Here is a 23921-nt window from a genome sequence, read left to right on the forward strand (position 1 = left end):
GCTTCTTGGTGCTCAAAAGCCTCGGGGGCTGGGGCGCCGAAAACCCCGACCGAAACGCTGGTGTTATTTTCGAGCAAAGAAACCCCCCCCCAAAGGGCACGCGGGGCACGCCGCCCTGGTGCTCCGTTTCCACTGAGTCACCCGGCAAGGGGAGCGCGGCCGCCCCAGGGCTGCCCTATAAATACCCACCTGCGGGGCGGATTTCACACTGGCTCCCCTGCCAGCCGGGATGCTGAGGAGCGCCCAGCGGTGAGTGGGGTGGGACCGGGGTCGGGGGGGATCGGGGCAGGCCCCGGCAGGCCAGAGGTGACCACGAGTCGTTCGGCTGATTTAAGGTCTGCCCCAGGGTCAATCCAGAGTCACCCCTGACTTCAGCAGGGACAGGAGGGGTTTCTGATCTCAGCTGACCTGGGGTCAGTCTGGAGTCACTCCTCATTGCAACAGGAGCAGAGCTGGATGCTGAGCCTAGCACCCCAGAGTCAATCTGGAGTCACCCCGCCAAACACAGCGGGATTTTAATAACGTGACACGCCGCAAACCCAGCCCCGTGGATTGATCCAGACTCGAACTCCCGATTCCTGCTCATTGAGACGCGATGTAGACTCCAGACTGGGTCCGTCTGGCTGCAGAACCCCATCGAGAGCGTGGCCAGGAGCCGGAATTTCTCCCCTGCCGGCAACTCCATGGCGCGTTCACACCACAGGCAAAGGGACCCGGCCGGGCTGAACCAGCTCCACTGCCGATTCCTCTTTCGAATCTCTGTGTGGACGCCCACGGGCCAGGTCCCTTTACACAGCACCGGGCCCAGAAAACACCCAAGACAGAAACTGCAGCTGCCAGAACTGGGGAGAAATACCTGGCTCAGGGGCTGGGAGCCCGGACTCCTGGGTTCTCTCTCCGGCTCTGGGAGGGGAGTGGGGGCTGGTGGTTAGAGCATGGGGGCTGGGAGCCCGGACTCCTGGGTTCTCTCCCCGGCTCTGGGAGGGCAGTGGGGGCTGGTGGTTAGAGCGTGGGGGCTGGGAGCCCGGACTCCTGTGTTCTCCCCGACCCTGGGAGGGGAGTGAGGGCTGGTGCTCAGAGTGTGGGGGCGGTCTGGGAGCCAGGATGCCTGGGTTCTCTCCCCGGTCTCGGAGGGCAGTGGGGGCTGGTGGGTTAGAGAGGGCGGCCTGGGAGCCCGGACTTCTGGGTTCTCTCCCCGTCCCTGGGAGGGGAGTGGGGGCTGGTGCTCAGAGCGTGGGGGCTGGAAGCCCGGACTCCTGGGTTCTCTCCCCAGCTCTCGGAGGGCAGTGGGGGCTGGTGGTTAGAGCGTGGGGGCTGGGAGCCCGGACTCCTGGGTTCTCTCCCCAGCTCTGGGAGGGCAGTGAGGGCTGGTGGTTAGAACGTGGGGGCTGGGAGCCAGGATGCCTGGGTTCTCTCCCCGGCCTGGGAGGGCAGTGGGGGCTGGTGGGTTAGAGAGAGCGGTCTGGGAGCCCGGACTTCTGGGTTCTCTCCCCGGCTCTGGGAGGGGAGTGGGGGCTGGTGCTCAGAGCGTGGGGGTGCTCTGGGAGCCAGGACGCCTGGGTTCCCTGGCAGCGGAGTGGGGCCTGTAAGACCCGAGCTGGTTACTCGTGTGCACTGTCTCCAGGCCTAGCGCGACTCGAGCTTTGGGGAGGATCAGGGCCGGGTGGGGGAGCAGATGAAATCCAGCCTCCCACGGACCCTTGGGGCTGGGCTGGGGGCCTCGGGTCACCAGGCTGCACCCCCCCAGCTCTGTGCGTGCTGAGGCGGGGGGTGGGCCGCCCCGGATTTAACCCCTGGGCGCCGCGTCCCACGCCGCTGACGTGGCCGGGTTCCGTGACGTCTGGGAAGCGGGGGCCGCGGTGAGAAATCAGAGCGGGGCCGAACGGGACGTCACCCCGATTCTCGGAACCTGGCCCCGGCCCCGCCCCCGCTGCGGGGAAGCGGCTCGACGCGGCCCCTGCCCTGGGCGGGGAGTGGGGTCTAGTGGTTAGAGCGGGGGGAGTGTGCAGGGTTGGGAGCCTGGGTGCTTTCCCCAGCTTGGGGGGGCGGTGGGGTGTAGTGGGTTAGAGCAGGGGGCCTGGGGGCCAGGACTCCTGGGAGCTGTCCCCGGCTCTGGGAGGGGAGTGGGGGTTAGAGGTTGGGGGGGCAGGAAGGGGCATGGGGGCCAGCGAGGAGGTGGAGGGGGTAGGGTCTAGCTACAGGTCAGAGCAAGGTGGGAGGTGCAGGGGTCAAGGTGTGGGGGTAATATGGGGGGCGCTGGCTGGATTCCCCCCCCTCCCGGAGCTGGGTGTTTGCTCTCGCCCCCGAACCTGGGACCGCCCATCTGGAGGGTGCGTCACGTGTCCAGGCATGTTCACAATGACATGTGAGCCCCGGTGGGCTGGCGTGGGAGCGGCCCAAGGGCACGGAGGAGATGCCCGCATGTCACGGGGGCTGCACACGTGCGAGCCAGGGGAGGGCCTAGTGCACTGGCCGTGCGAGGCGGGCCACAGATCACGCTGGCCCACGCGTCTTGGCCGCTCGTGGCACGAGGCTGCGGGGCACGTCCCGTCCCTGGGCGCTCACGGGGGCAAAGACGCGGCTCATGCTCAGCCAGGCACGTTCCCCAGGACACGACACGTCGCACGGATCACAGACACGCGCGCGTGCTCGGCCACGCCCTCGCCTCCGGGGCGCCCCCTCGTGGCTGGTGACGGCGCTGCCGGGGGCCTGTCGCTCTCTGGGGTCCCCGGTCCCAGCCGGCCGCTGCCCCAGCTCACGGCACAAAATCCCACGGCCGGAGCCACAGGTCGCTGCTCCCCTCGGGGCTCCCCCCACCCCCTCCATCCCTCTAACCAGCCCTCCCAGCCCCCAGTCTCTCCCCTCCCTCTATCTCGCCCCACATCCGCCCCTCTGCCCCCCTCTCCTGGATCTCCCGGCTCTGGGTCAGACCCGTCTGGCTAATCAAGGCCCGTTTCCCCCAGCCCCGCGCACTAATTAGCCCCGCGGCTCGTCAGGGAGGCTGAGGGCTGCTGAGGTCCGGCTGGGCCCTGTGGCTCCCGGCCCCCACGCGTGACCTGGCTCAGAGTCGCGTGGCTCACACTTGCACGCACGCTCACCGGGGAGCCACCCACCTCTGACATGCACCTGGTGCCCCGCACGCCATGGGAAACCGCTGCCCTGCGTGTGCTCCCCGCGACTTGCATGAATCTCCTCCGTGCGTCTACGTGGGACGTGTTGCACGGATCACACTTGCTCACGCCCCGTGCACGGCCTAACGTGTGACCAGTCACACACGCGTGTACTTCCTCGTCGCTTCTCCCACCCCCTCAGCTGCCCTTTCTCCCCACAGCTTGCGCCAGGCCCCGATGCCCAGCCGCACGGCATCCCGAGTGCCCCATGGCGACAGCCCAGCCGGCCCGCCCGGCGGGGCCCAGAACCGCCCCACGGTGCTCACCCGCGGAACCAGCGCCCCCTCCAGGAAGCAGCAGGTGGGTCCCCACGTGGCTGGGGGAGGGGCACAGAGGGGGCAGCCTACCTCCCTAGCCCCCCAGGACTGACAGCACCCCCCCTTTGCCTGCCCCACAGGTGCCACCGTACCCCATGGCAATGGGGGATCCCCAAACCACCCCCCAGCTCCAGGCCCTGCTCCAGGACACCCAGCGCCAGGCCCTGCTCATCCAACAGGTACCACCACACCGGGCCCGGACTCCTGGGTTCTCTCCTTGCTGCTGGAAAGGGCTTGGGGGACTAGTGGTTACAGTGGAGGGGGCTGGGAGCTCGGACTCCTGGGTTCTCTCCCCGGTGCTGGGAGAGGAGTGGGGGATTAGTGGTTACAGCGGAGGGGGCTGGGAGCTCGGACTCCTGGGTTCTCTCCCCGGTGCTGGGAGAGGAGTGGGGGATTAGTGGTTACAGCGGAGGGGGCTGGGAGCTCGGACTCCTGGGTTCTCTCCCCGGTGCTGGGAGAGGAGTGGGGGATTAGTGGTTACAGCGGAGGGGGCTGGGAGCTCGGACTCCTGGGTTCTCTCCCCGGTGCTGGGAGAGGAGTGGGGGATTAGTGGTTACTGCGGAGGGGGCTGGGAGTCCAGACACCTGGGTTCTGCCCCCCAGTCACCCCCTCACTTTCCTCCCCCCAGATCTCTCCGGAGCCCAGCGCCCGCCCCTCCATCCTGCACCTCCAGCCCCCGGGCGTGGTGGTGGTGAGGTCCCGCCACGGCTTGACACATGGTAACCGAGGGTGCCGGGAGGGGCGGGGGTTCTGGCGAGTGGGGTGTAGCCTGGCATGGTGCCCTGGCCCACCCCCCCCATTTCTCCCCCCCTTGTTCCAGGGATTAACATAAAAGGCATGGAGTGGATTCTGAGGGACCCAGCTGCCCCCCGCTATGCCCCCCACTCCCCGGACCAGTCTCCCCCCCACCACTGCCCCAGCCCTGGGGACCACAGGGGGCAGAATGAGAGGTGAGTGCTTGGGGAGGGGGCTGGGAGCCAGGACTCCTGGGTTCTCTCCCCAGCTCTGGGAGGGGAGGTGGGCTGGTGGATTAGAGCAGGGGGGGCCGGATTAACCTTTTGTGGGCCTGGCACCAAACATATCTGTGGGCCCCACCAGGGGCCACGGAGTTGGGGCGGGGGGCGGTCCCCGGACCCGGCTCCACCCAGCCCAGCGCGAGGCCACGGGTTACCAACCGCCAGTTGCCAGGTCCCCGCCCGGCCCTGTGCTGCCAGCCTGCCCCTGCCCCTCGGGGGGCAGCCCCCGCCGGGCCGCAGACCCCCACCCAACAGCCCCCAAAGCCCTATGGCCAGTGCCCCCCACAACCCCACTCCCTCAGGCCCCCCCACGCCCCACTGGGATGAGCCAGGGCCCGCCCCTCGGGAGTGGCGGGATCAGCCAGGCCAGGACCTGGCTCAGGACCCACTTGCCTGGAGGGGCCCAGCCAAGGCCCCCCACCATCCCCTGCTCCCCAACTGCCCAAGACCAGCCCGGCGTCTGCCCCAGTCCCGGGCCCCCCAGGGGGTGGGAGGCAGAGACGCCCGGAGCTGCAGGCCAGGAGGGGCCAAGAGCAGCAAGTGGTGGGGTGGGGGGAGCCAGGGGGCAGGTGGTTAGAGCAGGGGGCTAGTGGTTAGGGCAGGGGGCTAGTGGTTAGAGCAGAGGAGGCCGGGAGCCCAGACGCCTGGGTTCTCTCCCTGGCTCTGGGTGTGGGGGCCAGGGGCTTGGAGCAGGGGGTGCTCGGAGCCCGGATGCCTGGGTTCTCTCCCCGGCTCTGGGAGGAGAGTGGGGGCCAGGGGCTTAGAGTGGGGGGGGGGGCTGGGAGCCAGGATGCCTGGGTTCTCTCCCTGGCTCTGGGAGGGGAGTGGGGGCTGGTGGTTAGAGCAGGGGGGGCTGGGAGCCAGGACGCCTGGGTTCTCTCCCTGGCTCTGGGAGGGGAGTGGGGGCTGGTGGTTAGAGCAGGGGGAGCCGGGAGCCCAGACGCCTGGGTTCTCTCCCTGGCTCTGGGAGGGGTGTGGGGGCCAGGGGCTTAGAGCAGGGCGTGCTGGGAGCCCGGATGCCTGGGTTCTCTCCCCGGCTCTGGGAGGGGAGGGGGGGCTGGGCCGTCCCTACCCCTACGCAAAGCACGCAGCTGCGTGGGGCACCAGGACATTTGGGGCACCCCGTTTCCGGGTGCCCTACGCGGCTGCTGCTCCAGCCTCTTCCCCACGGCCCCCACCCCACTGCAGCCACCCTGTCCCCCGAGGGCTGCAGCAGGGGTCGGCCCCCCAGCACTCCCCTGCGGCGGTAAGTGGAGCGACCCGGCCCCCGCCGCGCCGGCGAGTGCTGGGGGGGCCGACCCCCCCTGCCCGGGGCCGGGTTACTGCGCTTCCCTCAGGAAGTGGCCAGCCCCCCCCTTCCTCCCCACAGAGGCCTAGAGCCAGCCCCCCACCCCCTGCAGAGGCCTGGGGCCCGACACAGCCCTCCCGTGGGGGCCCTGCTAGGGCACCAAAACGGGTAGGGACGGCCCTGCTCCTGGGTTCTCTCCTGGCTGTGGGAGGGGGGTGGGGGTGGGGGGTTAGATGTGGGGGGGCTGGGAGCCCGGACGCCTGGGTTCTCTCCTGGCTCTGGGAGGGGGGGTGGGATCCTGGACTCCTGGGTTCTCTCCTGGCTGTGGGAGGGGGGTGGGGGGTTAGACGGGGGGGGCTGGGAGCCCGGATGCCTGGGAGCCCGGACGCCTGGGTTCTCTCCCAGCTCTGGGAGGGGGACAGGCCAGCTGAACTGTTGATCTCGGCAGACCCCCCCGGCAGGAGCCGCTGTGGGCGCAGGATGGGGCAGCCCGGTGCCGGCGGCAGAGGGAGCTGGTCGAGCACCTGGAGGAGCAGGTGAGGCTGGCGGGAGGCAGATGGGGGGCGGCTGCCCCACAGGGGCTGGGGGGGACAATCGCAGCTGGGTGCTGCCTCGGGGAGAAGGTTGGGGGGATAACTGGGGCTGGGGGCACTGACACTGGGTACCGGGGGGGTCTGCCCTGGGGGGCTCCCCCCTCGCAGGCATCTTCATGTGGGGGGGGGTCTCGATCCGTCACAGAGCATCATGGGAAGTGTCACCCAGGTGCATCGTGGGAGTTGTAGTCCAGGGGGATTCCCCCCAACCCGTTTCCTGCCCCCCCTCACCTGTCCCCCTCCCCCCCAGCTGGAGCAGGAGCGGCGTCGCCTGGGGGCCATGCAGGCCCAGCTGGCCACGATGGAGGCCACAGACCGAGCCCTCGACCCAGTAAGAGCCGGGGGGGGGTCCTCTTGGGTGGGGCAAGAAGGGGGCAGAGCCTTGGGGTGGGAGGAATGGGGTTCATAGAGGTTCATAGAATATCAGGGTTGGAAGGGACCTCAGGAGGTCATCTAGTCCCACCCCCTGCTCAAAGCAGGACTAATCCCCAGTTTTTGCCCCAGATCCCTAAATGGCGGGGGGTCCGAGTCTGGGGGGAGGTGAGGGACTGGGGGTGGAGCTTGGGGGTCGGGCCAGACATCGGGGCAGAGATGAAGTTAGTGGGGGCAGGGCCTAAAGCCTGGTGGGGCGGAGTCAGAATCCATGGGGTGGGGGCGAAGAGGAGGGAGTGGGGCCAGAATCCCCTCCCCCATCCCTTACCTGCCCCTCCCCCCCAGGCAATGTCAGCGAGGGGCCAGCGCTGCCCCACCCAACCCCCCAACCCCTCGGGCTGGGCCTGCTCGGGAGCTGCCCTCCCTGCCCAGAAGGGGGCGCTGCAGACGTCACTGACCCCCCAGACCCACTCCTGGGGCAGCCACGGTGTCGGCATCTTCTCAGGTTAGAGGCTGGGGCCCGGACGCCTGGGTTCTCTCCTGGCTCTGGGTGGGGACTGGGGGCTGGTGGTGGGAGCAGGGGGGGCTGGGAGCCAGGACTCCTGGGTTCTCTCCCGCCTCTGGGCAGGGACTGGGGACTGGTGGTGGGAGCAGGGGGGGCTGGGAGCCAGGACTCCTGGGTTCTCTCCCGCCTCTGGGCGGGGGACTGGGGGCTGGTGGTGGGAGCAGGGGGGGCTGGGAGCCAGGACTCCTGGGTTCTCTCCCGCCTCTGGGCAGGGACTGGGGGCTGGTGGTGGGAGCAGGGGGGGCTGGGAGCCAGGACTCCTGGGTTCTCTCCCGCCTCTGGGCGGGGACTGGGGACTGGTGGTGGGAGCAGGGGGGGGCTGGGAGCCAGGACTCCTGGGTTCTCTCCCGGCTCTGGGCGGGGACTGGGGGCCAGCGTGGAGGCCGAGGGATGAGTGCATGCTGGGGGAGGGGTAATACTTGAGCCTGGTTGGAGGGCAGGCCATGGGGCAGGCGCTGGGGCGTCATCCCCCCTTGATCGACAGCTGTGCTCACCCCGCAGACCTGGGCCCAAGCCTGGAATTTTATCGGCTCAGCACGGCCCGGCCGCCCTTCACCTACGCGACGCTGATCCGCTGGGTGAGCCCCCCACCCCGGGGACCCCCGCCCCACCTCGCCCAACCCCCCCAGCCGCCATCCCCCATCTGCCCTGCCACTAGGGCTGTCGCGGGGTCCCCGGGCCATGCTCGGACCTGCTCCCCCGAAGCCGGGCAGGACTCTGGGGACCCTCCCCTCTCGGCGCCGACTGTCCCCAGGGCAAGACGCTGCCCCAGCTTCCACCGTCCTGGGTCCGGCCCCGGAGCCTCCAGCCTCCCCTGCCCCACTGTGCGCTTCCCGCAGCCCGTCCCCCGGGCGGGGTCCTGGGGGGGCCAGAGGGTGCTGCCCCCCAACTCCGCAGTCAGACGGGACTCTCAGCCAGCCGGGGAAACAGAAGGTTTATTAGACGACAGGGACATGGTCTAACACAGAGCTTGTAGGTGCAGAGAACAGGACCCCTCAGCTGGGTCCATTTTGGGGGGCCGTGAGCCAGACACCCCGTCTGCCCTTCACTCCATGTCCCAGCCAGCCCCAAACTGAAACTCCCTCCAGCCCCCCCTCCCCTGGGCTTTGTCCCTTTCCCGGGCCAGGAGGGCACCGGATCCCTTTGTTCTCCAGCCCTTTAGCTCTCACCTGGCAGGGGGAAGGGCTCAGGCCATCAGTGGCCAGGAAACGGGGTGTCGGCCATTCTCTGTGTCCAGACCCCTGTACACACCTGCCCTCTAGGGCTCTGCAGTGATTATACACCCTTACCCCACCACCTAGGTACTTAAGAACTGCCTAGGGGAAACTGAGGCACCCCCACACTATTCAGAGGAAACATTAAGAACAGTCCCACTTCGTCACAGAGTGCCCTCCTCCTGCCCCAGAGCCTGGGGGGAGGGGCTACCCCACCCAAGCCCTGACAGCCCCCCCCCCCGGGTCCCCCACAGGCCATTCTGGAGTCCAGCCAGCGGCAGCTGACGCTGAACGAGATTTACCAGTGGTTCAGCCGCATGTTCGGCTACTTCCGGCACAACACGGCCACCTGGAAGGTGAGGGGCTGCGGGTCAGGAGTGAGGGGCACCGGCAAGGGGGGGGGGGCCCAGGGCTGGGGTGGCAGGGGCTGCGGGTCGAGAGTGAGGGGCACCGGTGGGGCTGGGAGGGGGCTGCGGGTCGGGAGTGAGGGGCACTCACCCCCCCTCCCCCCACAGAACGCCGTGCGACACAACCTGAGCCTGCACAAGTGCTTCGTGCGCGTGGAGCACGTGAAAGGCGCCGTGTGGACAGTGGACGAGGACGAGTTCCAGAAGAAGCGGAGCCAGCGGTCGCCCCTGTATGGAGCCCCTGTGTGGGCGGGGCCTCCCATCAGCCACGCCCCCAGACGGGGTCCAGTGGGGATGGGCGGGGCCTCCCATCAGCCACACCCCCAGAGGGGGTCCAGCGGGGATGGGCGGGGCCTCCCATCAGCCACACCCCCAGAGGGGGTCCAGCAGGGCCTCCCCTGTTAGCCACGCCCCCAGAGGGGGTCCAGCGGGGATGGGCGGGGCCTCCTGTCAGCCACACCCCCAGAGGGGGTCCAGCAGGGCCTCCCCTGTTAGCCACGCCCCCAGGGGGGTCCAGCGGGGATGGGCGGGACCTCCCTTTAGCCACACCCCCAGAGGGGGTCCACTGGGGAAGGGCGGGTCCTCCTGTTAGCCACACCCCCCAGAGGGGGTCCAGCAGGGCCTCCCCTGTCAGCCACGCCCCTTTGCAGGGTCTAGGGGGGCAGTAGCTACAGCCCAGGGTGGGCCCAGCAGGGAAGGGCGGGGCCAAAATGTCTTAGCCCCCCCTTTCCCCTCCTCATGTCTTCTCTCCCCCCCAGGCACCTGCTGAAGCACCTGCTGCCCCCTCTGCCCTCCACACCCTCCGCCCGTCCCAGCCTGTGAGACGCCCCCAGGGCAGCTCCAGGGGCTGAGCCCACCCCCCATGTGCGTGGGGGGGGGAGACACGGATGGAGCCACGCACCCCCCGCCCTTGGACACAGGAGCTGTCTGCAAAACCATGGACTTTATTGACCTCGTTCCACCAGGGGAATTGGAGGGACGGACGCGGCACCCCAGCCACAGCTGCCTTGACCCCAGGCTGCAGGGGGGGGGGGAATAAAAGGAGCAAAATCCAGCACCCCCGGCTCAGCTGCTGTTTGGTGGGGGAAATGGCGGGGGCTGGTGCAGCAGTTGCAGGGGAGAGAAATGGGGGGGGGGGTTACCCCAGCAGCTACCGGGGGCCGGAAGTGGGGGGCTTGGATGGCGCCCAGGGGGAGTGGAGAATGGGGTGGGCGCCCCAGCAGAGAAAGGGGATGGGGGGCCCAGTGGAGGGGCGTTATATGCAGCCGTCTCAGGGGTCCCGGCTCCTCCCCAGCAGCGCCGCGTTCTCCTGCCGCAGGGCCCGGTAGTCGCTTAGGATCCGCTCCAGGTTGGCCAAGGTCTTCTTGGCCCCCTCGCTCTCGATCTGCGGGGGCAGATTAATTCCTTCAGCACTGGAGCTGGGAGGCCCCCGCGTTCCGGCCCCGCCCGCCCCCAGGCCCGGCTCCCCCCCCAACCCTCACCTGCTCCTCCAGGTCCCGGATCTCCCGCTGGATGGCCCCCGCGTCCTCAATTGTCTGGATCAGCTGGCTGCAGTTCTGGGGGGCAGCAGGGCAGGGGTTAATGAGTCCCCCGGCCGGGCTGCCCCAGCCCCCCACCCACCTGGGCTACAGCAGCCCCCCCGGCCATTCCCCCCCCCACTGGTCCCTTAGATCCACTCCTGGGTCTCTGGTACCCCCAGCCAATGAGAGCTGCCCCCCGCTCTGCCCCCACTGAGACACCCCTGGTTCCCCCCAGCCTGTATCCCCCCACACCCACCTCGTGAAGAGCCGCCAGGTACTTATAGGCCTTCCGAACCGACTCGTCCCGCTTCGCGTCCTGGGGGGGGCACAGAGGGGAGTCAGGAAGCCTGCTCCCCACACTTCCCCCCCCCAATTGCCCGAGGCCAGCCCCCTCAGGGGAGCCCCAAAGCCCCCCAGTCACCCTCCTCTCTCCACCCGCGCAAGGGGCCCCTTTGGGGATCCACCTTATCTTCCCCCCACACCCCTCCCTTCCATAACCCCAGGGGAACACCGCTATACAGCCCCCCCTCCAGGCACCCCACATCTCCCCACCACTCCCCCAGTCCAGCCCCCCTCCTCAGGAGCTCCCCCACCTTGAAGACCAGCTCGTCGGTGACGGCGAAGGTCCGGTCCAGCTTCCCCGTCAGCCCGTTGATCTCCTTCTGCAGGGCCCGGGTGTCTGACAGGATCTGGGGGGGCGGGGGGGGGGGAGGAGAAGAGATCTACTACCGCTGCCGGGGGGGGAGCCCCCCCATAGCTTGGGGACCCGGCCCTGCCCGTGGCATGGATAAGAGCTCGATTTCCGCGGCCGCAAAGGGCAAGGCCGGGGGGTGGGGATAAAAGCCATAGTTACCGCTGCACCCCAGGGGAGCGCCCCCTCCAACCCGAGAGGGGAGGGGTAACCTGGGGGCATCTCCGGCCTGCGGAAGCTGCCAAGGGCAGGGGGGGCCCGGGGGGCAATTCCCCCCCCCCGGTTACCTTGGTGATCTCCTCCTTCTGCTTGCGGATGTTGCCGACGATCTCCAGGATGCGCTGGGTGTAGGCTGCCCGCGACACGTCCTTGGGGAGCACCTCCAGCTCCGTCAGCTGGGGGGGGCGGGGGGGTCAGCGTCTGCCCCAGCCCCCCCACCGGGCCCGGCCAAGGGGGCCCCACACGCACGGGGGTGGGGGGGGTCATGCGCCCAGGGGATGTGCAAAACCAGCGGGCAAAGAGGGCTCCCCCCCCCCCACGGGGCATGCAAATCGCAGCCCATGCCGCCTGGCCAGCCCCACTTCTCCCACCCCAGGCCCCGCCCCCTGCCCGAGAGGCCCCGCCCCCTGCCCGAGAGGCCCCGCCCACCAGTTGCCGACACAGCTCCTCCTTGCGCCGGGCCTCGGCGGCCGCGCTCCGCCCACACTCGTGCAGGGCCTGGATCTCCGCGACCCGCCGGGTCGACTCCAGCTGCGGGGGGAGAAGGGGGGTGAGCGGGGGGGCAGCCCCCGGGCGGAGCCCCGCCCCCGCTGAGCAGCCCCGCCCCCACGCTCACCTGGCGGGAGTGGCGGGCGGCCCGCAGGTGCCGATACTGATCCACGAGCGGCCCCCGGCGCGTCTCCCACTGGGCGGCCAGGTGCACCAGGCGCTGGGCGCTGCCCTCCACCAGCAGCTGCAGCGCGGCCAGGTTCCTCCCCGCCTCCGGCAGCAGCTCCAGCGCCCGGCGCTGTACGCGCAGGGTCCGCTCGCGGCCCCCCCAGAGCCAGCCGCTGCTGGCACAGCCCTGCCGCCGCCTGGGGGCAGAGAGAGATGGGGAGCGCGGACCCCCGACACCCCCAGACACCCCCGCCCAGGGGCAGAGAGAGATGGGGAGCGCGGAACCCCGAAACCCCCAGACACCCCCGCCCGGGGGCAGAGAGACCGGGGAGCGCGGACCCCCGACACCCCCAGACACCCCCGCCCGGGGGCAGAGAGACCGGGGAGCGCGGATCCCCGACACCCCCAAACACCCCCGCCCGGGGGCAGAGAGAGATGGGGAGCGCAGACCCCCGACACCCCCAGACACCCCCGCCCGGGGGCAGAGAGACCGGGGAGCGCAGACCCCCGACACCCCCAGACACCCCCGCCCGGGGGCAGAGAGACCGGGGAGCGCGGACCCCCGACACCCCCAGACACCCCCGCCCGGGGGCAGAGAGACCGGGGAGCGCGGATCCCCGACACCCCCAGACACCCCCTCCCGGGGGCAGAGAGACCGGGGAGCGCGGACCCCCGACACCCCCAGACACCCCCGCCCGGGGGCAGAGAGACCGGGGAGCGCGGACCCCCGACACCCCCAGACACCCCCGCCCGGGGGCAGAGAGAGATGGGGAGCGCGGACCCCCGACATCCCCAGACACCCCCGCCCGGGAAAAAAGAGACCGGGGAGCACGGACCCCCGACACCCCCAGACACCCCCGCCCGGGGGCAGAGAGACCGGGGAGCGCGGATCCCTGACACCCCCAAACACCCCCGCCCGGGGGCAGAGAGAGATGGGGAGCGCAGACCCCCGACACCCCCAGACACCCCCGCCCGGGGGCAGAGAGACCGGGGAGCGCGGACCCCCGACACCCCCAGACACCCCCGCCCGGGGGCAGAGAGACCGGGGAGCGCGGATCCCCGACACCCCCAGACACCCCCGCCCGGGGGCAGAGAGACCGGGGAGCGCGGACCCCCGACACCCCCAGACACCCCCGCCCGGGGGCAGAGAGACCGGGGAGCGCGGATCCCCGACACCCCCAGACACCCCCGCCCAGGGGCAGAGAGACCGGGTAGCGCGGACCCCCGACACCCCCAGACACCCCCACCCGGGGGCAGAGAGACCGGGGAGCGCGGATCCCCGACACCCCCAGACACCCCCGCCCGGGGGCAGAGGAGACCGGGGAGCGCAGACCCCCGACACCCCCACACACCCCCGCCCGGGGGCAGAGAGAGATGGGGAGCGCGGACCCCCGACATCCCCAGACACCCCCGCCCGGGAAAAAAGAGACCGGGAAGCACGGACCCCCGACACCCCCAGACACCCCCGCCCAGGGGCAGAGAGACCGGGGAGCGCGGACCCCCGACGCCCCCAGACACCCCCCCCGGGGGCAGAGAGACCGGGGAGCGCGGACCCCCGACACCCCCAGACACCCCCGCCCGGGGGCAGAGAGACCGGGGAGCGCGGACCCCCGACACCCCCAGACACCCCCGCCCGGGGGCAGAGAGACCGGGGAGCATGGACCCCCGACGCCCCCAGACACCCCCCCCGGGGGCAGAGAGAGATGGGGAGCGCAGACCCCCGACACCCCCAGACACCCCCGCCCGGGGGCAGAGAGACCGGGGAGCGCAGACCCCCGACACCCCCAGACACCCCCGCCCGGGGGCAGAGAGACCGGGGAGCGCAGACCCCCGACACCCCCAGACACCCCCGCCCGGGGGCAGAGAGACCGGGGAGCGCGGATCCCTGACACCCCCAGACACCCCCGCCCGGGGGCAGAGAGAGATGGGGAGCGCGGACCCCCGACACCCCCAGACACCCCCGCCCGGGGGCAGAGAGACCGGGGAGCGCGGATCCCTGACACCCCCAAACACCCCCGCCCGGGGGCACAGAGAGATGGGGAGCGCAGACCCCCGACACCCCCAGACACCCCCGCCCGGGGGCAGAGAGACCGGGGAGCGCAGACCCCCGACACCCCCAGACACCCCCGCCCGGGGGCAGAGAGACCGGGGAGCGCGGACCCCCGACACCCCCAGACACCCCCACCCGGGGGCAGAGAGACCGGGGAGCGCGGACCCCCGACACCCCCAGACCCCCCCACCCGGGGGCAGAGAGAGATGGGGAGCGCGGACCCCCGACACCCCCAGACACCCCCGCCCGGGGGCAGAGAGACCGGGGAGCACGGACCCCCGACACCCCCAGACACCCCCGCCCGGGGGCAGAGAGACCGGGGAGCGCGGATCCCTGACACCCCCAAACACCCCCGCCCGGGGGCAGAGAGACCGGGGAGCGCGGATCCCCGACACCCCCAGACACCCCCGCCCGGGGGCAGAGAGAGATGGGGAGCGCGGACCCCCGACATCCCCAGACACCCCCGCCCGGGAAAAAAAAGACCGGGGAGCACGGACCCCCGACAGCCCCAGACACCCCCGCCCGGGGGCAGAGAGACCGGGGAGCGCGGATCCCTGACACCCCCAAACACCCCCGCCCGGGGGCAGAGAGAGATGGGGAGCGCAGACCCCCGACACCCCCAGACACCCCCGCCCGGGGGCAGAGAGACCGGGGAGCGCGGACCCCCGACACCCCCAGACACCCCCGCCCGGGGGCAGAGAGACCGGGGAGCGCGGATCCCCGACACCCCCAGACACCCCCGCCCGGGGGCAGAGAGACCGGGGAGCGCGGACCCCCGACACCCCCAGACACCCCCGCCCGGGGGCAGAGAGACCGGGGAGCGCGGATCCCCGACACCCCCAGACACCCCCGCCCGGGGGCAGAGAGACCGGGGAGCGCAGACCCCCGACACCCCCAAACACCCCCGCCCGGGGGCAGAGAGAGATGGGGAGCGCGGACCCCCGACATCCCCAGACACCCCCGCCCGGGAAAAAAGAGACCGGGGAGCACGGACCCCCGACACCCCCAGACACCCCCGCCCAGGGGCAGAGAGACCGGGGAGCGCGGACCCCCGACACCCCCGCCCGGGGGCAGAGAGACCGGGGAGCACGGACCCCCGACACCCCCAAACACCCCCGCCCAGGGGCAGAGAGACCGGGAGCACGGATCCCCGACACCCCCAGACACCGCCGCCTGGGGGCAGAGAGACCAGGGAGCACGGACCCCCAATACCCCCAAACACCCCCGCCTGGGGGCAGAGAGACCAGGGAGCACGGACCCCCGACACCCCCAGACACCGCCGCCTGGGGGCAGAGAGAGATGGGGAGAGCGGACCCCCAGCCCGCCCGCCTCGGGGCAGAGAGACTGCGGAGCACGGACCCCCGACACCCCCAGACACCCCCGCCTGGGGGCAGAGAGACATGGGGAGCACGGACCCTCCCCCCCAAGACATGGTTGCCCCCCCGCCCAGGGGGAAACGTCCCAGCCCCCCCCGCGGCCCCTCACCTGGGAAAGGCTCAGCTCCAGCACCTTCACCTCCCCCCCGACGGCCTCCATCTCGGCCTCCAGGCGCCGCAGCTCCCCCTGCAGGCCGGCCAGCTCCTCCGCCTGCCGTGCCAGCTCCTCCTGGGGCGGGGAGAGGGTCTCAAGGCCAGCATGGGGGGGGCAGCGGGGGGGCATCCTGGGAACACCCCTCCCCACCCCCCAGCTGGCTGAGTCCTGCCAGAGACCACTGGGGTAGCAACGAGAACTGGCCATCATTAGGGTCCAGGATTAACGATCAGCGAGGTGGTAGCTCTGAATTCCCAGCTGTTTTGGGGTCCCCCAGAGCACCGTTCCGGACCCTGCCTCGGGGTCCCCCAACCGCTGAGCACTCCCCCCGCTTTTTAAGGGGGTCCCCCCCCACTACCTGCTCCGAGGTCTTGGAGGACGGGAGAGTTTCCACCGCTGCCTGCATCTGCCCCACGAGTTCCTGAGGGTCCTGGGGGGCCAAAAGGGGGCAGTCACAGAGGGCCTCTCCCCTCAGCCCCCTCCACACTATCACTCCCCCAAAATTTCCCAGAGTCCCTCCAGAGCCCGAAAGCCTCCAGGGCCCCCATTCCCTGCCCGGCCCCCCAGATTCCCCTCTCCCAGCCACCCCATCCCCCCCCAAGTGTCCCCCAACCTCCTGGGTAGCCCCTAACCCCCACCTCCATCCCCCCCAATCCTGCATCCGCCCAGACGCACCCAAAGTCTGTCCAGGTACCCGGAGTTCTGAGCCCCCCAGCCTCCCCCAAGGTCCCCCCCATTCCCTACAGCCCCCCAACTCCCCCGGTGCCCCAACCCCCCCCGCCATGTTCCAGCTCCCAGCCCCACAGGTACCTGTTCGTGCACCAGGCGCTGGGCGCGGCTGAAGCGGGACCCCTTGGCCAGGGCCCCCCCGGTGCCCCCCGCGCTCAGCAGCCCCAGCATCTGGGCCAGGTCCAGCGGCCCTGGCTGGGGGGGGCCAGCGGCGCCGTGGGGGGGGGCGGCCTGACGCAGTTGGTCCAGCAGGCGGTGCCGGAGCCGCTGGTGCTTCCACTGCACGTACTCCTGGGGGGAGATAAAATGGGGGGGCAGTGCGATTGGGGGACCCCCCTGCAGCAACCCCCCCCGGGGCATGTATTCCTTGGAGGCCAGGGGACCCCAAACCCCTCCCCCCATGAGGGACCCTCCACAAACATCCAGGACCCTCCCCACCCCAGGCAAGAGCCCCCCCCCCGCAGCCCCCCTCACCTTGGGGGGCAGGCGAGACGCCAGCCCCTGGCTCTGCCAGTCGGCCTCCCAGTCGTGCTGCGCCCCCAGGTCGCCTGCATGACGCTCCAGCAGGGACGGGGCCACGGCGCCCGGCCGGGGGGGCTGGGCTGACACCGGGGGCAGGAACCCCCCGAAAAACTCCCGGCGCTCTGCGGTGGAGGAGGGGAAACATGGAGGTCAGAGCCCGCCCCCCACGCCACCTCCCCCACCTCCCACCCATGCCCCAAATCCAGCCCCACAGACCCCTTCCCCCAGCCAACTCGACCTCGATCCACACCCCCTGCCTCGACCCCCTGGCTCCCACCCACGCCCTCTCAATCCATGTCCCCTCCACCCCTCTGTGCCCCCAATCCTGCTGCACCCGACCCCTCTTGAGCTCAGATCCAGCCCCTGCCCCCTTCCCGTCATCTACCAACAGGCCCCGAATCGCGGGGCAGGACCAAGGGGTGGGCGTGAAACGGCTTCAGCAAACAGGTGCCCTGCAGGGAGAAAACCAACACTGTTAGCCTGTGGAACTGCCTGCCACAGGACCCATTTGAGATAGGAAAGGGGGGCGCTGCCAGGGGACACCTGTGGGGGGGGGAGGCGGGTTATGGGGCGGTAGCACCTCGCAGACAGAGAGAGATGACGGGCCATTTCCATCATATGGGGGCGGGGCAATGTGGGAAAACAGGAAGTCCCGCCCCGCCAGCAGACCGACTTCTGCTCAGCTCTGCACCCAGCTTCGTGGGGGCCCCGGCACGGCAGGGATTTAAGGCCAGAGCTGTTCTCGGGCCGGGGGCTGGACAGGACGCCCCCCGCCACGCAGAGAACACGTCACAGGCCACGGCAGGGGCCGGTTATCGGCCGGCCTGAAGAGACGGTTCAGTTTGATACTGCGGCGGGTTCAAACGCCACGAAATCCAACCGGTGCGTTTGGGGAGACTCAGAACGACACTGTCAGCGGAAGCGAACTCGAGCTCGTTAACGTCACGCACGTGACGCAGGTTAATTAGAAGACGAACCAGAACCTAACGCCGGTTCCTACATCATCTCAGGAACGTCACCCACCGGCCTTTTCCTCCCTATCGCAAACCTTCTTGACGGTTACTCTTAATAATAGAGTGTAATTCGCACCCGAAACCTTTCAGTGTCAGAACCACGAGTATTCACCAGCCTCGTGTCAACTGAAACTTGTCGAGTTTCTAAAAATATTCGTTACCAGTCCCTTTACGCCTGGAGGAAACGTCACATTTACACAGCCCCATTTACTCCGGAGCTCGTTTACCGAAGGCTGGTTAAGACTGGACGAGGTGAAGGATCCACTCTCATTTGAATATACGATCGATGTATTTCGTGCGTTAAACTGGACTATGCCAGGTTGAAGTCGACAACACACGAATTACAACAAAACATCATTTATTAAATAAACGGGACCTGGTCTGGAATACGTTACGCCTACAGGTAAAATAGAACGGCGAGTATTGTCCCATATATAAAATTCAATACGGGACGTCATGTTTAGTGTTTACAGATCATTGTGTATCGAGTAAATTCTGCATTATATTTATTCTGTTATAAAACAGGAGAATGTAATTAATTAATCTCGAGTACAATGATGTGTATTTAGTACGTGTGAGGGGAGACATGACGTGGGCACAGGCCACGGGACCCAACCCAGCCGGGTCTACGGGGGGGAGCCCCGAGGCCCGGCTGGGGAGGGAGGGAAGCGAAGCAAACGCTGCAGCCGGGACGCCGGGGTAGATGGGCCCATGGGGCTGGGCTGCTGCGTGTGGCTGTGGTGTGGATACAGGGCTCGCTGGCTGGACACGTGGGTCGGAACCGGGGGGCGCGGAGGGAAGGGACCCACCTGCAGCAGCTGTAGCCGGGGGGTGCGGCACGCGGGGGGCACCCAGGGCGTCCCCAGCTGCTCCTTGATCTTCGCTGCAATGGCACGGAGTAACCCGGCCGACTTCCCTGCAAGGGGGGCAAAGGTCATGGCCAGCAGCAGCGCCCCCTCCGATCCCCAGATCCCCCCCCACCCAAGCACCCCCTCCGATCCGCCCCCCTGACGCACCTTCAACCCGGCGGTGTGGCCCCTCCCCGTGCCCCACGAGCCTCCCCTGCCCCCGCCCCCACACCCCCGGGTACCGGCGGGCTGCCTGGCGTCCTCAGCGTCGTCCCTGGGCAGCTTCTCCACCAGGAACAGCAGAAGGCGCCGGATCTCGGGCTCGTTGCTGTACAGGAAAGTCTGGTACCCGACCTCGCCCTGGTAGCCCAGCTCCTGGCGGGGGAGGGAGCGTCAGGACTCCTGGGTTCTCTCCCCGGCTCGGGGAGGGAAGCGGGGTCTGGGGGGGGTTAGAGCAGCGGGAGCTGGGAGCCAGGATGCCTGGGTTCTCTCACCTGGCAGGCCTGGGCCAGGCTGGTGCCGATGCGGAACCGGGCTGACATGCCGGGGGGCAGCACGTGGCCAAGGCTGGCGCCCAGCGACGGGTGAATGACGCGGAGGCATCGCACCACCGACTCCACGATCAGCTCCGTGGTGAACTCCCGCAGGCTCTGCACCTCCTCGGGGACCTGCCTGGGGGGCGCCGGGGAGCCGTCGTCAGACAGCGCCCCCAGGTGGGCAGGGACCCGGTGCCACGGTGCAGCCACCGCTGGGGGGCGGCCGCTAGGAAACAGCTGCATATAACACCGCAGAGGGGCGGCTCGCCCAGCGCTGAAATTCGACCAGCCCCGACTGCCCGGGGAGAGCCCCCCGCTGAGCCCCTGACCCCGCATCCTGCCCCCCGGCATCCCCTAGCACCCAGCGCCAGGGGAGACCCCCCCCCACCAGAGCCCCCGACCCCGCTTCCTGCCCCCCGGCATCCCCTAGGACCCAGCGCCAGGGGAGACCCCCCCCACCAGAGCCCCCGACCCCGCTTCCTGCCCCCCGGCATCCCCTAGGACCCAGCGCCAGGGGAGACCCCCCCCACCAGAGCCCCCGACCCCGCTTCCTGCCCCCCGGCATCCCCTAGCACCCAGCGCCAGGGGAGACCCCCCCCCAGCAGAGCCCCCGACCCCGCTTCCTGCCCCCCGACACCCAGGCCCGAGTGCCCGGGGAGGGCCCCCTGGCGAGACCCCCTGCCCCCCCAGCACGGTGCCCCCCGCAGGGGGCGGGGCTTACGTTCCGGAGAGGCGGAGCGAGTGGATGAGGATCTTGTCGACCTCTTCCATGGTGGGGGGCGAGGGGCCCCCAGGCAGCGACCCCTGGGGGAGAAAAGAGTGGGCGGGGCATTGCAGCCGGAGTCGAGCAGCCCCCGCAGCCAGCCGCCCCCCGCGCTGCACACCTGGCTCCAGCCCCCCCCCCCCGCCGCACACCTGGCTCCAGCCCCCCCCCCCGCCGCACACCTGGCTCCAGCCCCCCCCCCCCCGCCGCACACCTGGCTCCAGCCCTCCCCCCGCGCTGCACACCTGGCTCCAGCCCCCCCCCCCGCCGCACACCTGGCTCCAGCCCCCGCCCCGCGCTGCACACCTGGCTCCAGACCCCCCCCCCCCGCCGCACACCTGGCTCCAGCCCTCCCCCCGCGCTGCACACCTGGCTCCAGCCCCTCCCCCCCGCCGCACACCTGGCTCCAGCCCCCCCTCCCGCGCTGCACACCTGGCTCCAGCCCCCCCCGCAGGAAGGGGGGCAGAGGGACGTGGGGGGCACAGTTGGGGGTACAGAAGTGAGGGGGGATGGGCAGGGGCAGCTCCCAGGGAACAGGGGCTGCGGGGGTTCCGGGGGGGGGGAGGCTAGTTCACACTCACGGGCTCCCTCTTTGCGCTTCGGCGAGCCACGGAGTCACAGGACCCGCTGCAGGGACCGCTGGGAATTGTAGTCCAGGCCCGCCCCCAGCCCGGGGCATGCTGGGAATTGTAGTCCAGGCCCGCCCCCAGCCCGGGGCATGCTAGGAATTGTAGTCCAGCTTCTTCCCGCCCGCCCGGTGCACGCTGGGAATTGTAGTCCAGCCCCAACCTCCCTAACCGAGTGCATGCTGGGACGTGTAGTCCTAGTTACCACCATGGCCCCGATCCCGGGCCCGGAGCGGCTGCTGGTCCCGGGTGCGGGTTCTCCGGGCGCCCCCAGAGCAGGAGGTTCGGAAGCGGGCGCGGCCCCGGGCGACTGGCCCCAGAGCACCCCGACGTCCCATCCTGCGCCCGGCTCCTTCGGGGGCGGCTCCCTGGCCCTGCGTCTTCTGGGTCCTAGGGGAAAGGGGGGCGCTGAAAAGCCCGGGTCCGGCGGAGATGCAGGGAAGCCGACCCAGGGCCTTCGCCACCCCCCTCTTCCCCCTGGCTGTAGCCGGCGAGGCCCTGTGGGGTGAACTCTCGGCATCGGCTGGAGCAACCCCCCGCCCCCCACACTCCCCTTCAGGTCCCCAGCTTTCAACTCTGGGCCTCGCTCCCACTCCTGGGCGTTCCTGGGCTCAGTGGCTCCCCCATTAATGGAGAGAAGGGGGCTGGGGTTGGGGGGGCTTCGCCCCACTTGTCCCAGGGCTTCCCATGGAACCAGGTCTTTGGGGGGGAGGGGAGAGAGGCTCCCAGAATGCACTGGGGCCAGCAAGAATCCTGGAGTGTGTGTGGGGGGGGTCGTCACTGAAGCTCCCAGAATGCAATGGGGCAAGCAAGAGTCAAGGAAGAGGGTCAGGGATGGGGGGCAGGGGGTGGGGGTCTTGACATTTCCCGAATGCCATTGGGCAACTAGGGTTGCCAGGGAGGCCGGACGTGCCGGCCGCTTCTGGGAGCCCCCTGAGGTCGGCGCCGCCTGGAGCCTGCACCCCGACCCCTTCGGCCCCAGCCACAGCCCTCCCCCCGCTCTGCCCCCCAACCCCCTGCCCCAGCCTGGGGAAAGTGAGTGAGGGTGGGGGACAGCGAGTGACGGAGCGAGGGGGTGGGGCCTCAGGGCAGGGGCGGGGCTGGGGGGTTCGGTTTGGGGCAAGTAGAAAGGTGGCAAACACTAGGGCAAAGGGGAGTCTGCAAAGGGGAGGGGGCAGGGTTCTAAGGCTCCCAGAATGCACCGGGGCGAGGGGGAGTTGGGGGACCTGGGGGGCTCCCAGAATGCATCAGCGGTGAGGGGGAGTTGGGGGGGCACATGGAGGCTGCCTTTGCCCCCAGCTTTCCCTGCCACTCCCCCCTCCCTCCAGCAGATGCCCACCCCCCTCGGTGCCTGACACCACCGGGGCAGGGGGGCCGGATGGTCCCCCCCACTAGCCCACGCAGGCCTCTGAAGCTAATCCCCCTTAATCCGCGGCCGAGCCAGGGACAGCGACGGGACGGAGACGGAGGAAGAGCGGGAGAGAAAGGGGACACCGGGGGACTGCTGGGGGGCCCTGGGGGTGGCAGGGCACCTGGGGGGAGCAGGGCCTGTGGGGCACCGGGGGGGGGAACAGGGACAAGGAACACCCAGGGGGCACCCTATCACCAGCTCTCGCCTCCCCACAGACCTGGGCCGGCTCCCCATGAGAGGTGGGGGGCTGGCGAGAGGCTGCCAGGAGTGTGGGGGGCTTTTCCCCAAGGCCCCCCACCTCCGCCGTAGGGCATCAGCCGGGCAAAGAGGTTAACCCCCCACCCTGCTTCGTGCCCCCCCCAACCCAGGATGTTGGAGTTGGAGGAGAACGGGAGGGGTAAGTGACCCTGATGGGGGGAGACCGGAGGAGGAGGCAGGGGGCTGGGGGGGCTCCATGGGGGGCACATGCACTGACCCCCCCCCCAGTGCCCAGCACTAGGGGGGGTTGATGGAGGGGTTGGGGAGCTGTGGGGCATGGGGGAGTGGAAGGGCAGGGTGGCATGGAGGAGGCAGGGGGGCCTCATGGGGCAGGGCATGGGGCCCTGGGAAGGGGCTGGGATCTCCACGGAGGTGGGAGGGGGCAGGGGTCTCTGTGGGGGGAGGGAGCTCAGCGGGGGGGCCATGGTCTCTGGGGTCACCACAGAGGGAGGGGGGCTCAGTGGGGGGCGCACTCTGACCCCTCTCCTCTCTCCCCCGCAGCGGTCGTCCCCCCCGACAGCCCGGGGTGGGGGGTGGAGGCCGGGGGACTGGGGACCGAGGCTGGCAGCCCCCCACCCACCCCCCGCCGGCGCTTGCCCCCCGCCAAGCACAAGACTCAGGGCAGCCCCACGGTGCCACGCTCCCCCCGGGCCCTCTTCTGCCTCCGGCTCAACCACCCCCTGCGCCGGGCCGCAATCAGCATCGTCGAGTGGAAGCATCTGCCCTGCCAGGGGGGCTGGGGGGCAGGGGAGGGGGGCAGAGGGGGGTGGGGGGAAGGGACTGTGCTAAAGGGGGGGCCAGGGGAGAAAGGGGGGCATGTGGGGGGGGCACTGGGGGAAGGGGCAGGAGCACCCCCGTTCAGCTCCTTAACCCGTCCCCCGCCCCAGGCCCTTCGACATCCTCATCCTCATGACCATCTTCGCCAACTGCGTGGCCCTGGGGGTCTACATCCCCTTCCCCGAGGACGACTCCAACACCGCCAACCACGACCTGGTGAGCCCCCGCGAACCCCGGCGTCCGGCCCAGCAACCCGGCTCCCCCACAGAGCCGGGAGCGAACCCCGGCGTCCGGCCCAGCAACCCCGCTCCTCTCAGAGCTGGGAGAGAACCCAGGCGTCCGGGCTCCCAGCCCCATGGCAGGCCCTGTGAGCCTCTTGGGCTGGCTCCCCTGGCCCGTCACCCAGACCCTGGGTTTAGCCTCATTAAGAGCTCGGAGCTAATGACTGTCCTTAACGAGCTACTGGGTCCCTGGGCAGAAGTCATGGAGGAGTGGGAAGGAATTAGCTGCCGGGGGGGGGGGGTGGGACGGGACGGGGGGGACTCCTGGGTTCTCTCACCAGCCCTGGCAGGGGAGTGGGGTCTGCTGGTTGAGGGGGGGCTGGGAGCCAGGACGCCTGGGTTCTCTGTCTCTCTGTGCCCCGGGCCATGAGCTCTAAGCCGCTTACCAGGCGGGGGGGGCCGGGGGGGACCGGTTGGCGCTAAGCCGGGACTATCTTGCACGTTCGCTCTTCTGCACAGGATTGTCCACCCGCTCCCCCCGCTGCTCGGGGCCTGCCCGGACGCCAGGGTTCCTTTCTTCCAGGGATGACCCCCCCCACTCCCGGACA

The 23921-nt window shown here is 70.1% G+C and overlaps 2 protein-coding genes across 2 annotated transcripts; one reads left to right on the forward strand and one right to left on the reverse strand.

Annotated features, from left to right (window-relative positions):
• Positions 1–229: 229 nt before the first annotated feature.
• LOC144278915 (forkhead box protein P3-like) lies at positions 230–9996 on the forward strand. Its single transcript, XM_077840297.1, has 13 exons — positions 230–249; positions 3332–3470; positions 3568–3666; positions 4116–4206; positions 4308–4437; positions 6240–6327; positions 6635–6715; positions 7102–7261; positions 7823–7899; positions 8790–8891; positions 9051–9225; positions 9258–9364; positions 9411–9996. Exons 1-13 carry the CDS (start codon positions 230–232, stop codon positions 9435–9437), a joined length of 1296 nt encoding a protein of 431 aa, XP_077696423.1. The 3' UTR covers positions 9438–9996.
• On the reverse strand, positions 9867–20660 carry CCDC22 (CCC complex scaffolding subunit CCDC22). The gene is given in 18 exon segments (XM_077840296.1): positions 9867–10326; positions 10424–10498; positions 10719–10778; positions 11056–11151; positions 11441–11548; positions 11802–11903; positions 11989–12189; positions 12191–12226; positions 15565–15684; positions 15968–16039; positions 16420–16629; positions 16813–16982; positions 17246–17312; positions 18683–18789; positions 18964–19096; positions 19216–19393; positions 19979–20061; positions 20602–20660. Coding segments are annotated over 17 exon segments (1899 nt in total). The 5' UTR covers positions 20029–20061; positions 20602–20660; the 3' UTR covers positions 9867–10212.
• Positions 20661–23921: the final 3261 nt, after the last annotated feature.

Source organism: Eretmochelys imbricata, chromosome 23 (assembly GCF_965152235.1).
Source record: "Eretmochelys imbricata isolate rEreImb1 chromosome 23, rEreImb1.hap1, whole genome shotgun sequence".
Taxonomy (NCBI): domain Eukaryota; kingdom Metazoa; phylum Chordata; order Testudines; family Cheloniidae; genus Eretmochelys; species Eretmochelys imbricata.

Excerpts from the sequence above, each read along its gene's own strand:
- LOC144278915 (XM_077840297.1), top strand. The coding sequence starts at position 230 with ATGCTGAGGAGCGCCCAGCG. Across the intron at positions 250-3,331 it reads ATGCTGAGGAGCGCCCAGCG|CTTGCGCCAGGCCCCGATGC; the intron begins GTGAGTGGGGTG and ends TTCTCCCCACAG. Across the intron at positions 3,667-4,115 it reads AGGCCCTGCTCATCCAACAG|ATCTCTCCGGAGCCCAGCGC; the intron begins GTACCACCACAC and ends TCCTCCCCCCAG.